This window comes from Aquila chrysaetos, chromosome 7, assembly GCF_900496995.4.
Source record: "Aquila chrysaetos chrysaetos chromosome 7, bAquChr1.4, whole genome shotgun sequence".
Lineage (NCBI taxonomy): Eukaryota > Metazoa > Chordata > Aves > Accipitriformes > Accipitridae > Aquila > Aquila chrysaetos.
Window position 1 is genome coordinate 21,142,514 of NC_044010.1, and position 17,635 is coordinate 21,160,148.

Consider the following 17,635-nt stretch of genomic DNA (forward strand, 5'->3'; position numbering starts at 1 on the left):
TGCTGCAAAGGTTAAAGATCTTTGGAAACGATGATCTCCAGTCATCACCAGGCTATGGAGCTGTAATGCAAACTTCTCTTGCCTACAGTTATATACCTTACATACAGTTATAAACTTATATACCTCACACCACATTTCTTACATGACAGCAGGTGAGAATGCAAAGTAAATTTTAGAAGCAAAGGACCTCTCTTTAGCCAAAAATCCAGTACACAGGTCTTGAAAGTGCTGAAACATTCTGGAAGGCTTTGTCTCCTCCAAATGCCTTGAGATGTAGTAAGAGCAGAGTGGTAGGGAAAAAAGCAGAGTATTTCAGATCAGCTGGCCTTTTTACAGGACTAAATAGCTGTACCTTTATTTCAGATTTACAAAAAAATACTTGTTTAGTGTATGTGTATTGGCTTGTTTGTTAGCCTGACAGTTAAGTCAAGCCACATCACCTCCCATGTTAAATTGTCAGATGACATATACAGTACAGAAATATATATACACTTATATGTATAGATCTTTTAAATGTCATTCTAAGACTATGACTTAAGCCTGCGGCACTGACAGACTATATCCCCCACGACTAACTGCATGCAGTTTGTATTCTCAACTTGCAGTTTAAGAGGATTAGCATATTTTATTTTTGAAAAGCATCACATCTAATATTATGGAGACTAGTTTCTGCACTATTTCAAATGGAAAGTTGCCTGTTAAATGCTGTGATGAAAGAAACCGTGTTCCTTTTTTTTTAATGTATGACAGTGGCTAAAATTATCTAATTTTAAAAGCACCTTAATTATCAAAGGCAATTTTAAGTTGTTAGGGCATGCTACTTATTGGGACTTTATAACATGCCATTGCATTGTTAGTGTGAAAATTGAAAAGGCACCAAAGATTCTACAGAACATTCATCAGAGCATCTTTCACACTCACTAGAAAAATTCAGCAACTTGGAAACCAAGGAATGCTATTTCTGCTGATGGCAGGAATACACTTTTTTCCAAATGCAGGCAGTATGCAGCATTGATATCTGGATATTTTCAAAGGTGTAGAGTATTCCCATTTACTTTAAACTTGCTTAGGAGCTGCTGCTGTTCCACCCCCATAAAGATTAAGCAAGTAGCTTACTCGTTAACAAAGATGTGTATCATGCACTCGGTATCCTTAGTGAGATCCAAATACTCCCAAGCGGCAGAGGTTTCTGTAATCTGCTGTTCCCTTTGATCCACTACAATAGTACTATCTGATGGTGAGGAGAACTTGGCTTCATAAATCACGAAGAATTTGGGAGTATTCACTTCCAAACTCAGCTCTTATTTCCACATATCCATCTCGCTTCCATGTGTGAATTTTTTGTTTGTTTGACTTGCCAATTTCCCCTTTTTTACTTTGCTTTCTTTAAGAAAGGGAGAAGGGGCAGAAAAATAAAAATACAACCTTCCCGGAAACATCTGCCCCCCCCCCAAAAAAAGTGACAGGTAAAGGTTACACACCAATGAATACATGTAGTTCAGCAAACTGAACTGATGCTGTCCTTGGCTGTTCACTTCAGAGTGTCTTAGCAAGTGTATATAGCAGATATATAGAGATATATAGAAGACTAGAAACCATTAAATAATTGAATCAAGCTGTATTTTCCAATGTTCAAGCCTTTAAATATGTGATACTATTTTGTAGTATCTAATGACCAAACTTTGGTTTTTAAAGGCCAGGACTCCTAAACATCAGTGAACCAGCAACTCAGCCATGGCTAGCAGATACTTGGCCTAACACAGGGAACAATCACAATGACTGCTCCATCAACTGCTGCACCTCTGGCAACGGAAACAGTGATAGCAACCTTACAACGTATAGTCGACCAGGTTAGATATGTTTCTACTTTGCTAAGGAATCTTCTTTACAGAGTATATGTTTCTAATACCTGAGAAAGTGTACAGGTTGGTTTGGTTTTTTTATTTCCAATGCATTTAGACTTAATACAGTTTCTCCTCTATGTCATGATTATGCTTTTGGTCCCTTTTTGGATCCGTTTTTTCAGTCCCCTTTGGATAGCTGTAGCAAGCTATAGGCTGAAGTTGCCACTGCAAAGTTCAATGTTACCAAAAGTCACACTGAACTGAATTGTTTCAGCATCTGAAAAAGAGCAGAAAAGATCATTTTTAGGTTGTTCTGTACATCCTTGTTGCTTGGATGGAGAAGGAGAAGTACCAAAATGACACTGGTGAGATTTTCTTTCTGGTTTGGGTGTGATGGGAAGCAAGAAGTAGAACATTGCTACAGTACTTGCAAGACAGTCAGTCTACTCTGGCACATTCAAAACCTCCCTTGGGGTACCATTCTGTACAAAATTGGATAGCTGGTTTTCTGTTTAGGGCATGTGGATAAAAAAGTTAACTTCACACTCTAAAACCAATTATGAAATGTTAGTTTAAATGGTGGTTCCCAGGAGCTTGGGCAGGACTCAGAGTGCTCTTGAAGAAAACCTTGTGAGTTCCATGGGAACACAGTTGAGGAAATATATCTGGAAGTGCTGATTGCTGCACATTTTGTTTTAAACGGACCTTATGTTCCTTTTATTTTAACCCAGTTTGTGTTACTGGTGAGGAATGAAGATTAGTCTTTTCCACTACCAACATCTCTAGCTGATTTTTGCTGGTAGCATTTCTCATCATTTCAGAGAGGGAGTGTGATTACCTATAGTGAAGTTGCATAAGTGCAAAACAGCATTACCTCCTGTAATTAATGTGGAACCAGCCATAATGTGATGGTGGTAATTCATCTCCTGCAATATCCTGACAGTGACCAGTGCCAGGTGCTTCAGAGGACGGTGAGAGATTTTAACATTAGAGACTTGTATCTTACCCTGCCCAAGGATATCATGTCCACAAATACCTCTGTAAAAAAAAGATTTCTGTTACAGAGATACTTTATTGTGGCAAGTACAGACATACCAAGTTCTAGTAATGGAAACTTAACAAGTTCAGAAAAGGAAGAGAATGCACGTTTCTGAGGGTTGTAAAGTATTACAGCATCTAGTAATGAGGTGCAGTGGATTCCTTATCAATTTAGCTTTTATACTAAGCTTGGTTGTGTTGCAAAGTGATTCCTTCCTTTCAAGTAGAGCTTATGAGCTTGAGGGTCAGAAAAGATGCTCACAGTGGTCTCTTCTGTCCTGGAAAATCTGGCAAATATTCTTAATTGTGTCAGCTTGGGCTTGGCTTATGCCCTGAAGCAGCAGAGTTGGATATCCCCTCTATAGCTGTGAACATGCTAAATAACTGTGCATTTTTAATTTCTTTTAAGTATAGTACTGTCTTCCAAGTCTACAGAACGGGAACAGGTTGTTCTAAAAGTAGATGCTATAAAAAAAACCTAACAGAATAAATCTTCTGTTATATAGGTAAACCAGTTTTGTTTAAGTACTTTGTATGAGGACTTCTAATGCGTCTGTGTAAAAAAAAAAAATGTGCCTACTGCATATACTGTGTTGATTATATTGCCCTACACGTAAATCGGATGTAGCTGAAAATGGAAGGAGGTAAAAATATATGTTATAAGTGACTCTGCAAAGATATTGTAGGAAAGCATGAGGTATTAGGAATGAAGAATATGCTGGATATATAATTGCTTAATATAATGCAATAGACACTGGTTCATACATTAGTGGCCAGAGCATCAGTACATGTCTAATTTACTCTGTGCAATAAGTGGTGATCTCACAATGCAATAACTATTAGAAGAATGAATTCATGTTCTCTATATGAGATATATATTTGTCATACAGGACAATGGTATTACTATGGTATTACTTATTTTGCAATATCCAAAGCAACTAAAAATTAGCAAAAATTCCAGATTGCTTTCCTGTCTTTTTGTTTCAAACCAAAATATAAGATTGTACAAGGAAACAATGAACAAATAAAGACTTGCTACTGGGTACTGAGTTACCTTTCACATTGTACTGTTTCTCTTTAATTCTGTTATGTGTAATCATTTTTCAGTCTGTTTTATAAAAATATGTTGTATCTCTGTTTCTTATCACAAGTACAAGAAAGTCTAAATGCTGTTGAGGTGACATGAGATGACTGTCATGTTTAGTTATTCCTGCTGTTAAGTTTTGGTTGATTTTTCCTTTCAATGCAAATTATTTTAATTACAGTTACTGATTAGATATCTATACTGCTTTGAGAATAATGTCTAAAAATGTGAATGTTTATATGGCCACTGTAGAAAAAGCCCAGTAAGGTAAGTCATTGTAGATACAATTCAGAAGGTCTGAATTTACAGTGAATCAAAACAGTGAACACTACTTTTGAAGCAGTAGTTTATAAAATAAATAATATTCTATAAGTTACTTAGTTAATTACAGTATCTCTGCTTCATGGATGCAAGCCATATAGTTATGCACTAAAAAATTTTTAAAGGGAATTTCATTGAAAGTATAGTGTAAGCGAACAGAATGACCTTTTCTTTTTTCTTTCCTCTGTGGTTAGCCGATTGTATAGCAAATTACAACAATCAGCTGGACAACAAGCAAACAAACCTGATGTTGCCTGAGTCAACTGTATATGGTGACGTGGACCTCAGCAACAAAATCAATGAGATGAAAACCTTCAATAGTCCAAATCTAAAGGACGGAAGATTTGTCAGCCAGCCTGGGCAGCCCACTCCTTATGCCACCACTCAACTCATCCAGTCAAATATCAGCAATAATGTTAACAATGGCAGCGGGGAAACGAATGAGAAACACTGGAAACCCTCTGTTCAGCAAAAGCAAGAGGTTGCACCCATACAGTACAACATTATGGAGCAAAACAAATTAAACAAAGGTGAAGAGCTTTTAGCTTGTTTCTCCTCTTTAGGCATCAGAGGCGTTTTGACCTTCTGGTGCTGGGAGTCTAAAGCTTTCAGGTTCAGCAATTACAGACTTCTGTGGTGCTTTTAGAATTCTCCCTCTTTAGATTTAGAAATTCACAGTTAGCAGTGTCAGAAAGTTAATTAGCACCACAATAACCTTCAGATGTTGAATTTATTATAAAAAATAACAAGCTGTATCTTTAGAAAAGAGTTAAATAAAATACATTTCCTATGGATTTGAGATTAATTTAAATTTAATAGTAGTTAAGGGATTGGTTAGGACAGAGGCCAGATATTTTATTAATAAGCCAGATGCATGGTAGTCACATTATACTCTACCTTAAATTTTAAATAGGTCAACCCACTCTTCCCAGTCGTGGATGGAGACTAATTAAATCTACATGTTCATGTAAACGAATGAAATTTTGCATATCAAACTCTGTAAAATTGTATTGTGTTTTACACTGGGGACACAAATGGAGTGATCCAATTCATTTTAGACTTGTTCCTAGCAAGCCTTCGATTCACATATTGAGAGGCAATGCTACCGCACACAGTTTTGGAAACTAAATTCCTTTGTTACCCTGACTGAAGTCTGTGCATCCAGAAGCTAAAAATAAAATGATTTCAGTGTTAACGGGAAACATCAGAATGTACTTTTGTGGCCTTGAGGGCATGTTTCTTTAATATAATGTGTGGGAGTTGAAAGAAATAGGTATGTGATTTCTTGCTAGTCCTCTAGGCTACCATGCAACCTCTTTTAATAACCTGATTTGCAAAACAGTATCCCTAGGAACTGGACCCATTCTAACTTGAAACTCTTTGCTTGGATTGTTGTAACTCAAGTGATCACATAGTGATAAGTTATCCGGTAAAAAGATACGTTTCATCACAGGAATGTTGATTTCTCTACCGGACCCATCTACTCACAGAGGAGTTCAAAGGGCAATATAAAATGTGACACCTTCCCTTGACATAAACTTGTCAAATGAAAATTCAATTTTTGTGGCTCTTTACTAGAGGGTGAAAGCTGTATTTTTTTGTAATTATGTTTTCTTTCACGAACTGTGTATTACATATCTGTTTTGGAATTAAAACATGTTTGGTTTTTACGCCCTGGAAGATACTGCATCTTTCAAACTGTGTATATTACAGCTGCATATTCTGTAGCATATTGTAGTGTGGAAAGGCCCCCTTAAAGCATTGTCTGCTGACAGTCATATATACATATTTCAGAGTGTTGATTTACTGTTTATCCTCTTTGTAAACATATGTGGTATGTAGGGCTTCAGCGTGGTCTCTGGAATGCAACTAGGCTGAGAAACTATTGCAGAATACACTCTGGTGTGGAATTTATCATTTTGCTCTTTCTCCCATGCTTACATTATCACAAACATTTCTGCAGCAGATGGGGACTGGATTCTTAGTTTTGTTTATTTTTGTTTTGATTTGCTATTTTATGAGTCAATATTCTGATCTTGGTTTTCTCATTTACTAAGTCAAAACCGTCTTGCTGGTGATTATACATATAGCTTTTGTGATGGGAAATAACCATTTTGATGAGTTACATGCTGTGCTTCATTGTCACTACTTTATGTCCAGTGGTTCTGTTTATGACGCAGTTTTATTTGCTGTATGAAGAGTAACTCAGCTCCTTTCTGTTCTCTGTAAATTGTAATTCCTTTTTGGCATGAGAGTACTGTTTTGTCAGATGAGTATTTTACTTCTGATACAGTTTTACAGATCTGGTTGCCAAATCTAGATTTAAAAGTAATGCATGTATATCAAGTGCTTTGGAACTGGAGAAGGAAGTTATGGTAACAGCCATTAGCAAAAAAAGGCCCCACCTGTAGCTAGAACCCGCAAGACCCAATGTAAATAGAAATATTCTTGGAGCCATCAGGCATTAAACAAAGATCTGTTGTAAACCAAATTCAGTGGAGCTGCATTGTTGCTCCAGCAGATGGTTCAGCCCTTGTAATACAGGGCTGACTCCTATGTGGGTTTGTCACCTTTGAAATACAGAAAGTAGCTACCACAGTCCATTGGCTGCCCTGCATGCGTAAATTAAGCAGAGAGCATGGAAAATCAATCACGGTGACAGTCTATTCGTATGCAAAATGCTCACACAGGTCGTACCTATATCCATTGAGATTTAATCACTGCAGAGGCACTGCAACAACCCTGTGCATAGGATTTCATTTTACTTCATTTTTGCTGCGGAGCTACTAAGTTCCCATGACTTTCCTTAAACTTGCAGTTAGAAACAAAATAGAAATAAAACATGATTATAGGATGACTTTCCTTTCAAAAAATGAATTTATATTTTTTCCTCACTATTTTCAGGAGATCTTACTTTGTGTTATAAAGCAGGTATATAAAAGTAGATGTGTTTCTGAAACGTAGCATTAACTATACTATTAAACTTGCAGATTACCGAGTAAATGACAACATTGCTCCAACTATTCCGTACAACCAGTCATACGACCAGAATACAGGTGGATCCTACAACAGCTCGGACAGAGGCAGTAGTACATCTGGTGAGTATCTAGAGTTTTCCAAACCTTAGGCTTTTTGGTGTTTGGATGCTCTAGCTGTAGTTAGCACCAGCTACCAGACTTGCAGAAGGGATGATGGGGAGGAACCCACTGACAGTAATACAGCTCAGGGATGTTAAACAGCATAAAAACTGGCCCAATAGGTGCCTGTATTTCTGTTGCATCCTCATGATTGCTTAGTGCCATCTGAATGTCAATTAAGTAATTGATTGTCCAAAATTGTGAAAGTCATGAAATCAAATAGAAGCTGGATTTCCTAATGTTAATGCCCTAGTGGTTAGTATTATGGTCTCCAGCTGGGCCAGTCATAGAAATTCCTTTTTAGCTGTCACAAAAAAGAGGATTTTATTACCTTTCTGGTACTTTACTGACCTCTTTTCCATCTCTTGGGTCTACTCACCCAAGACAACCTTATTCATGAACAGTCTGAAGGTACCAGAACATTTGAGTGATACCTAACAGAACTGCTTTAAGAAATTTTTCATTTTTTAAATTAAACCCATGCATTTTATTGAGTAAAAAAGCATGCATGCATACATGAAATTTTTATAGATTTCAGTGGCTATATGCCAAAACTATTCTTGTACATCATTGAAATGTAGACAGTAGATAATTAAAGTTAAATTTTGTTTCTCATCAGCATCTCCTTTGCAAAATATCTAAAAGTCCTTCGTAAAAATCTTGAAACATGACAGTTTTGTGCTGGAGAATGCTGACCAGGGCACTGAAATTGCACTCTGTGCTTTGGAACCACAGAATATGGTTTAATTCAAAAGTTACTGCTTCTCATCGTGGTTTATAACCTGTTCACTTTCGGCTTCAGTTTTTGGTAGAGGTGTGTGAAATGTTCAGAGCTAAACCAGGAACTACACATAGGCTTGGTTTGGGGCTTTACTGTAAGTCTGATACTTAGCCTATGTTTATTTACATCAAGCCAATTATAGGGTGAGTTATGGTCACAATCAGCAGCGCCCTGGACTTTACATCTACTAATCAAGATGAGGATTTTTCACCTTTTGTTCTTCTGTTGCCTTTGATAGTCCAGTTGCCTTAGTCCTAACCTGCTCCATCTTGACCGATTGTGACTGAGGCACAGCAGAGGCATAAACATGTAGATGAGCCTGCTGTGCCTTTCGGTGACCTGCATTCTCAGTGGCTGGGGTGAGATAAGCACAGGTCCCAGTTCTCCCAGCTGCTCAGGGGTGTTCTGGGAGCCAGCCTTTTGCCTGTTCCCAGGTCTGCAACATCAGGATGTGGTGCTGAGCCTGTGCTCAGTGATGTTAAGGCCTGAAATTTGGCGTGAAACATCTCGGGTATGAACCCATGCAAATTAAAAATGAGAAGGTGGTATTCTCCATGCTGACACCTATTATGGTTATTCATAACACTAACGATTTATAGTCCTATACCAAGGACTCCAGCAGGAATGAAGCAAGGTGACCACAGTAATAAATTAATTGTACTGAACCTAGTATGTATCATGGTGCCTAGGGTAGAGAATGCAGATGATGGTTGCCTTGGGATAGATAGAGTCCTGCTTGACATACTGAGATACCAGAAGAATGATTGTACATAGCTAAAACATCTTTGTATCTGGCAGCTAATGAGGGACAATAATAAGCAGAACTACTGTCCATAAGAATGGAAAATCTGAGACAGCAAAAGTGAGGGAAAACAAGCTTCCTAAATGTCACTGCAACATATTTAATCACGTGTATAAGGCTTAACTATGGTAATATAAAACCATGCGTCAGTTGAAGAGAGAAATGTGAAGGATTCTAAAACAAAAAATATGGTGACTTTGTCTACAAATAAAGATGTAACTATAACAAAGAAGGATAAAATCATATACCAAGGAACAATGCAAGAGTCAGCTCTCATCATAGCCATGTCCAAAGTTAAATTTCAAGACCACGTGAATAATTGGTCTTATTCAAAGTTATTGGAACTGTTAAAGCTACATTGTTGTATTATGAGCTATAATTTCCCAGTAATAGTAGTTGAAAACATTTGTGCCATACTTCATTGATCTTCTTTCTTCTTTTTTCTGTTATTTTAGTTCTTCCAGCAATTATTTTCAACTGCACCTGCCATTTAGACTAAAACCAGTAATTTCATTGTGCCTAAAATGTTTCAGTGGACAAGTACAAATTACATATATTCAGTGACTTAATGCAACAGTGGAACTTTAATAGATCATATCTGTGTCATATTGTATTTTAGGTTCCAGCAATTAAATAGTATAAAGGCACTTTAGAAAATATGTCTGCAGCTCATTTGTTTTAGATGATAATCTATAAAGTAATTAATAGAAGTAGGAAGCTCACTGTTAATGACATTGCTTGTAAAATTAATTTATGGTTTTATCACATTCTGACTATTTATTAACAATTTGAGTTTTGTATCCCATGTGCTTTTTTCCATGCTATGTAAATTTTCTGGTTAAATTCAGCTGCTTAAAATGTAGAGTAATTCTACAAAGAAACTGCAATCACAAATTTGTATAAAAAGGATGAATGCCTGTTTATTCCAACTCAGCCCAACAGTAAATTCCCAGAGAATTCAAGAGGATCTGAGAGGGATTACAGTTATTTTGTTTTTCAAAGCTAGTGGTGAGGAGATACTTACAAGCATTACAAATATGTACTGGTTTTTATTCACAGGGAGTCAAGGGCACAAGAAGGGTGCTCGGACTCCAAAGGCTCCCAAGCAAGCTGGCATGAACTGGGCAGATCTTCTTCCACCGCCTCCAGCACATCCACCTCCCCATAGCAATAGTGAAGATTACAGTCTTTCAGTGGATGAAAGGTAAGAAAAATGAATACATCATTCATTTCTCACTTCAACCGCTAGTTAATTGAACAGTAATTTGCCCTACAAGCTGGCAGTGAGACCTTCCTTCAGTACCGTTCTGGTGCTCCTCATCTATCTGTAGTGTGGCTACTTAGAGATCACTTGCTGAAAGTGGTGTACATCCACTCAGTACATCCTCACTAAGCTGTCTTCAAGAGCACATATAACAATGATTTTTTTTCTGGGCTCTTTATATGTGTATCAGATATGCTAATTGCACAGTAAAAAATTAAGTCCTTATTTTCTTAAAAAATTAATTTTAGCTATGACCAAGAAATTCCTTGTCCTGTCCCACCTGCAAGGATGTATCTGCAGCAGGATGAGCTAGAGGAAGAGGAAGAAGATGAGCGAGGTCCTACTCCACCTGTCCGAGGAGCAGCTTCCTCTCCAGCCGCTGTCTCCTATAGCCATCAGTCAACTGCCACTCTCACCCCCTCTCCCCAGGAAGAACTCCAGCCCATGTTACAGGACTGTCAGGAGGATCTGGGACACATACAACACCAACCTGACCGGAGGTGTGTCAATGCAAATGTAGCAAGAGAGATGTGACAAAAGTCATCCTAGCCCCACTGAAAATTCCTGTTGAATTCAGTGAGGCCAAGATTTTCCCCATGATACTTATTCTGTTAATATTTAACTTCTAATCCAGGATGCTAGAACTATTTGTAACCTAAGAAATACATAATTAAGTTGCTTTGTTATTACACCATGGAAAGAAATGCAGTGTATCACTTTACGGTACATACGATGCTGACATAAGTTAAATTCACAGTCATCAGGATATTAAAGTGGTATCGTTAACACAGCTTACCATATAATTACAGTTCCATTGTTTCCAATAGATTTACTGCATTATTACCATAAAATAGCATGCATTATTTCACAGTAACTGTGCAATTAACTTGTCACCAATATGTATGAATATATATAAATATATAATTTATATAACCTATAGATTTGCCTCCTCTCATAAATCCTACTACAGGAAATTATTGCTTGCAAAATTTTCTTAACATTTCCACCTACCCTTATTTAAAGGAATGACCAACATTAATAAAGATAGATATTTGTTACAGGGAAATTTTGTTTCTTCTCCGAGTTGCTTTTAGTACAGACTATTTTGCCTATAGACTCTCACAGCTTCTCTTCCATAAAAAAGTGAATTCTGAATGAGGCTTTTTATGCATGATGCTTACTTTCTTGCTTTTTGTTAAGAAGGCACAGCTTTTCCATCGCAAATTATATTTCTTTTATTATTCTTTTTCCTCCAGCGGTTTGCACATATTGTTTGTTACCACAAATATACAACCTTACCTGCAATATTCTAGTCATACTTTCTATTTTTAGTGAAATGCAGGCCTATTATGATGAAATGAATTTGTTCTTGCCAAGTAGACTGTAGAACTTTGCTTTTGTTGATACAGCTTACTGGACATTTATGGATGTATTTTCCAGAATGTTTTTTGAAAAGTTAGTTCATTTTTATGTTTCCCTTTTTTAAGTAAGCATTAGTTATTAATTGTTTTTTAAAAGGGCCTATATCTGCTTTTACTTTTGCTCCCCACTTCTACTTGGTCTGCTTTGTTTTGTTCTCTTTATGGCAACACTTCTTGTACTGTGTATCTTTCTCTCTTCTTCCATCTTCCTGACTCTTTAAAATCACTCTTTTTATTAGTGGGTGGCTAATAATATTATCCTGTAATTTCCATTGGCCCTGTTATGTCGGGGCACAGAAGTGTTCATTTTAATCACTTAAGTTTTCTGAGTTATTTAGAGGTTAAACTAGCTGGACACTAATGGAAAAGGGAAATGCTAAGTGAGCAATTTGTTGTGAGTGACTTTCCAGGACCTCAGCTACCATGTTCTGGAGAATGGGAGATGCATACTGACATAAAGAATGGAGTAGGCATTGGAGCATATGTACACATATGTATGCAAACATGCATAACCAGCCAGCAACTGCCTGGAAAGTAGGTGGTTTGTTCAACACAAAGACTCCTGGCTAGTCACCATAAATGACATAAGAAGTAGTGGCAGAAGTATGTGGAAGAATGTCCAATTTAAGCTCCTAGGGCATACAGCTTACTCACTGAGTAGACTGAAAAAATAAAATGTGTATTTATTTTGTTCTTCCTACAATGGTTAAGTCTAGCTTTGCTGAAAGTCTTAGAATTGCTAGTGACTAAATCTGTCTTTTTTTATCGTACTTTTTCAAACATTGTTCCTTTCTTTTTGCTACATACATCTCATCAGTTAAAAAAGATTCACATAATTCTATTTACTTGATTTGTAAGGCTTGGCTGACTACCTTTTCCATCTAACAGCATTGATATGACCCATGGCATTGCTGTTTAGGAGTTGGATGTACCGTGCTCAACAGCTGTAGCCCATTCTGGAAGCGGGGGTTCTGTTTTGAACATGGTGTGACAATACTTTCTAATTAAGAATACATTCTGAGTGGTGCCTCTCTGTATTGTTTTGGGGGGTTTTGTAAATGCTGGGTTTATAGTGAAAATAATGACTAAAATACTGTTTATCATACCTTTTATTAGCTTTACTTGTAGTTCTGCTGAGTATTATCTCATTTTCTGATCAGAACCAGGCATCTAGAATATGATTCTGGTGGTGATGGTGTACTGTAACATTTCTGTGTCCAGTCAGCTTGCTAGAAGTATAGTAAACTGAAAGAAATCTGTGCTCTGGAAGAGTGGACAAGCAGAGAAAAAACTAAAGATTTAGTGAGATAGCAGATGATGTCAATGTTAAAGCGAGAGCTGAGATAGGAGACGATGTCACTGTTAAAGCGAGAACCACTGTATCAGATAAAGTGAACGAAGTATTGTTAATTCTGTATGCCCGTGAACCAGCTGCTCTCAATTAGCCTATCCTTAAAGGTTGGCAGGCAAGCTGTATTTTCCAGGACAAATCCTAATATATTTTGTAACCTGTTGCCTGTCTTCTAATACCAAAACCTAGAGAATAGGAAGACTGGCAAATACATTACAAGGACAGTTGTCACAAGAGCTTTAAATTAAGGCAGTAAAACTTTATGGGGCAAGGTTTCTAGTCAAAGGCAGGTAGAGATTCCCATGCAGCAATGGCTTCTGGGATTGGGGGGGAGTGGTACTAATCGATTATTGGGTATATCTACCTAATTGACCTTTTCTTCATTCCATTCAGTACTTAATACAGCAAGTGGACAACAGTGGCTAGATGATGTAGTCCAGGGAGGTTCCAGCTTGCTCTTGCCACAGAGTATTAGGCTTTTCCTTGCTAAATTTTCCTTTCAAAATTAGTAAGTATTCCCATTTATTCAAATAAAAAAATCACATCCCCAAAAAAAGATTTAATTTATGAGAGTCACCATTCGTCAATGAGATAATAAGAGGGAAAAATTGACAAAGGAAAATTACTTCAGAAATTTTTGCAAAGCAGACTGCAGTAGAAATTCCTGGTAAGCAAAGCCAACAGTACAGCCATTGCTGCAGAAAGGATTCCTTCCTATCAGACAAATGGCAATTAAAGATCATGCCTGTGGCCCTGTGAAGAAAAACTGTTGACAATGTTACTACCTGGGACTTCTGAGTGAAGTATTAACTAAACTGAATGTTGATCTAATGATAGCTGATACTTTACCTCTTTAAGCTGGAGACACCATTACTGGTGATTTAAGCTCAAAATAAATTAACCCGTATATCTATATGCATTTTGGTATTCTTAAGACCTAGAACTAACGTTACAGTGGATAATTCTTTCTTTATATTATCACCTAGACCAATTTAAAAGATAATGAAATAACAATATCTCTTTTTATATCTTTCTGAATCACTGGGGTGGGTGGAGAGAAGATAAAGTTTCTGGAGCAATCTGTTCAGATAGATGCATCTGTTGACATTGATAGTTTCAAGTTTCTAAAGTAATATACAGACACTTCTTTTGCTCATACTCTCAAGGGTGCACAAATAATTTATTTAAATAGTCACATGAACTGTAACCACCTCTTCACCTAGCTGTACATGTGCTACTGTAGGAAAAATGAACAGCTTTATGCAAAATACAACAATTTTCATTAAAATCACTGATAAAGGAACCATATTAAAAAATCAGATTTCTTTGTGGTAGATTTCAAACTACATAGCTGCCAGTTCTGATTTACACCAGTAATAAAAACTAAAAAAACAACCAACCCTGAACCTTTCAGATATAAATTCTGTTGATTTAAAAAGGCAAGTCAAGCTTGTTGGGAAATAAAGGAAATATTTTCATCAATCTACCATTTCCTCTGACTATGTTACGGGACTTCAATTCTTCTTACCTTTGTATTCTTATGCAGGCGTCAACCTGTGAGTCCTCCACCCCCTCCAAGGCCTATCTCCCCACCACATACCTATGGATATATCTCAGGGCCCTTGGTCTCTGATATGGATACTGACGCACCAGAAGAGGAAGAGGATGAGGCAGATATAGAGGTTGCCAAGATGCAGAACAGAAGGCTCCTTTTGCGTGGCCTTGAGCAGACACCTGCCTCCAGTGTTGGGGATTTGGAGAGCTCTGTAACAGGGTCCATGATCAATGGCTGGGGTTCAGCCTCTGAAGAAGATAACATCTCAAGTGGGCGGTCTAGTGTTAGCTCTTCCGATGGATCATTTTTTACCGATGCAGATTTTGCACAGGCTGTTGCAGCAGCTGCTGAATACGCTGGCCTGAAAGTAGCCAGACGTCAAATGCAGGATGCAGCAGGAGGTGAGTTTGTCCTCTATTTGATGGGAGAAGAAAAAAAATGGCCACTGTGAAATGTATTTATCCACAACCGCTTCCTGGATTCCTGTTGTTCTTACAACATTTAGAAATTCGGGGCGGGGAGGGGTCAATTTATACTAGTGGAAGAGTCAGAAAAGGAGTTTTGGTGTAACAGTTCAAATAAATTGCTGCTCTACATTGTTTTTCAGAAGTAGTTCTTAATTTTTTGGTCTTACTGATTATTGCCAAACCTCAACCCTGCTGGTGGATTTGCACCCAGAACTGAATGAGAGGAAAAAAAAAAAGGGGGATTACAGAATTCTATCCTTTTCCTGATGTAAGGCTCCCAGTGTTTTCAGTCACTCTTCATGACAGATTTAATCCCTCTGTATTGAAATGTCAAAAAAAATAGTAAACCTTTAGAACCATATTTCCCCTGCATTTGAAAGAAAAGAAATGGTAATATAATTGTTTTCCTTTTTATATTTTCTTGTTCTTTTGGAGAATGCTGTTCAAGCTCTTACTGCTGTATTATTGAGATGAACTGGATTTGTGTTGGGTTTGTAATTTGACAGCTGTTATTAGTTGCAGTTTAGATTATAGATGATGCATATGCAGCAAGGCCTTATGCGTATGTTTCTTCTTTTTTTTTTTTTTTCTCCTGAATCACCCCTGGACATATGAAATATGATATTTGAAATATTTAAGGTTTTACAACATACTGGTTGCTAGTAACACTGGATATGTACAGGTAATCATCAACCTGACTAGGCCCAATGGATATCGTTATAGTTCAGCTAAGAAATAAGAATACCGCAGGGTGGGATGCAGGTTTCAAGCAGATCCATGAATGTTTTGCCAATCAATCCTATTAAACTGCCAGACCTGGAGAAGAGGTACTGTGTCACAACTGTGTCCACCCTGACTCCACAGATTTGCAACCTTCCTCCCATTTCTGATATCCCCTCCCAGTTAACATTCCTTTGTTTCATTTCAACACAGCTGTTCATCATGAAGAGTGAGATGGGAGGTAATTTAGTAATTCTGGATGAAATCCTGGCCGATTGAAGTAGGTGGCAAAACTCCCATTCATACCCATGGGGCCAGGATTGTATCCATTTTATACATATAAGTTCATATAAATATGTGTGTCCAAATTTATACATTTAGGAAAGGTCTTTTTATGTCTCGTTACTATTACAGGTAAATAATTTTACAGCAGTCAAGTTCATGTTATGCAGTGATTTTTATGTATTGATATTACTCGTACCTGACTACATGTCCTAAAAATGTGACACTTCTTATCTGCAAATAAGCTGTGATAAAATGTGAGGCATACATCCCAGATGCATTCCTCGTAATTCATGCAAAGCGCTGGAGGAGGCATCTGTACCTGAGACCTGCTGGTGACTTCCTCTGCTTATGGCATGGGTGACCTCGTGCTGCCTGAGCTAGGGGAGGTGAAACCCATCTTGAAAGTGAAACGTTTTGTTGTTTACAGAAAGTTGCTGGGCGGGAAGCCTGCTTGTGCTTGCCTGCTGATGGAGGTCATGCTCCTGGGGCAGGAGCTACCAGCCACCAAGCAGTTGGGTAATTTCTGTGTGACTAAGCTAGCCTGCCTGCTGATAGGATAGCAAACGCTTCGATTTAGTTACAGCTTACTCTAAAACTGATTACAGGAAGGATGAGAGTTTTACTATTGTTCCAACAGTGTATTTTCAGGTTTCGTATAGCTAGGTCATTCTGATATGAAAAAAGAGAAAGTATGAAATGTCTTATTTTAGGTAAGAAAAATAATATCTGTTGTTCTGTAACAATTTCCAGGCCGTAGACATTTTCATGCATCACACTGTCCTAGACCAACCAGCCCTGTATCTACCGACAGCAACATGAGTGCTGTTGTAATACAGAAGGTCCGACCTGCCAAAAAGCAAAAACACCAGCCAGGACATCTGCGCAGAGAAGTCTACACAGATGGTGAGTCCACTGAAACGGGTGAAAACATCAGTGAACCTTTCTAAATATGCATTCAGTGTGTGTGTGTGAAATTTTTCCACAGAGATAGCATTATGTTTCAGAATTCAGTGATTTGTGTTTCCTGTTGCTAAACACACTGAACAGATTAATCATTTTAAATGCCAGAGTTCCTTAATACTGTACATTGATGCTTCCACTCCAGAGCCTTGCACCTGTTTTCTATAGTGTCCTAATCGGCTAATTACCGTCATTATTTAAGAGCCCAGATAGCATAAATAGTACAGTCATTGAGAATAATGTGTGGTTAGGATTAAAATCTTCATTCACATGACTGACTATTAAAACCTTCAGAATGTATCTTTTCCTGAAAAAAAACAATTTACCATTCAAATGGTGGACAACACAAATCAATGAATTTTAATGCTGACCACAACATTGTTGCAAGCAGTTACTTTGTGAGTAAAAGCAAAATCTAATCATCTCCTCTCGTGCCTTCACACACAATATCAACTCTTGCTGAAAAGGTAGTGCTTGTATTCTCTTGGGAGTGTAGAAGGATAATGCAAACATTGTGATGTTGTCTAGAGAGAGCCTTTAATGAAAATGCCTCAGGTGGTGGAGCTTTTATTAAAGCAGTACCTTCCAGTTTTATAAAACAACCC

At 37.6% G+C, this 17,635-nt stretch overlaps 1 protein-coding gene across 9 annotated transcripts in view; it reads left to right on the forward strand.

Moving 5' to 3' along the window:
- Positions 1-17,635, forward strand: part of ROBO1 (roundabout guidance receptor 1) — a 764,721-nt gene that overhangs the window by 735,243 nt on the left and 11,843 nt on the right. For 8 of the 9 annotated variants that reach the window (XM_030020134.2, XM_030020136.2, XM_030020135.2 and 5 more), the window contains 7 exons: positions 1,696-1,850; positions 4,482-4,817; positions 7,278-7,385; positions 10,067-10,211; positions 10,520-10,771; positions 14,590-14,999; positions 16,821-16,973. In XM_030020134.2, the coding sequence (XP_029875994.1) occupies positions 1,696-1,850; positions 4,482-4,817; positions 7,278-7,385; positions 10,067-10,211; positions 10,520-10,771; positions 14,590-14,999; positions 16,821-16,973 (1,559 nt within the window). The remainder of the gene's footprint in view (positions 1-1,695; positions 1,851-4,481; positions 4,818-7,277; positions 7,386-10,066; positions 10,212-10,519; positions 10,772-14,589; positions 15,000-16,820; positions 16,974-17,635) is intronic. The other variant, XM_030020140.2, reaches the window with a different exon arrangement.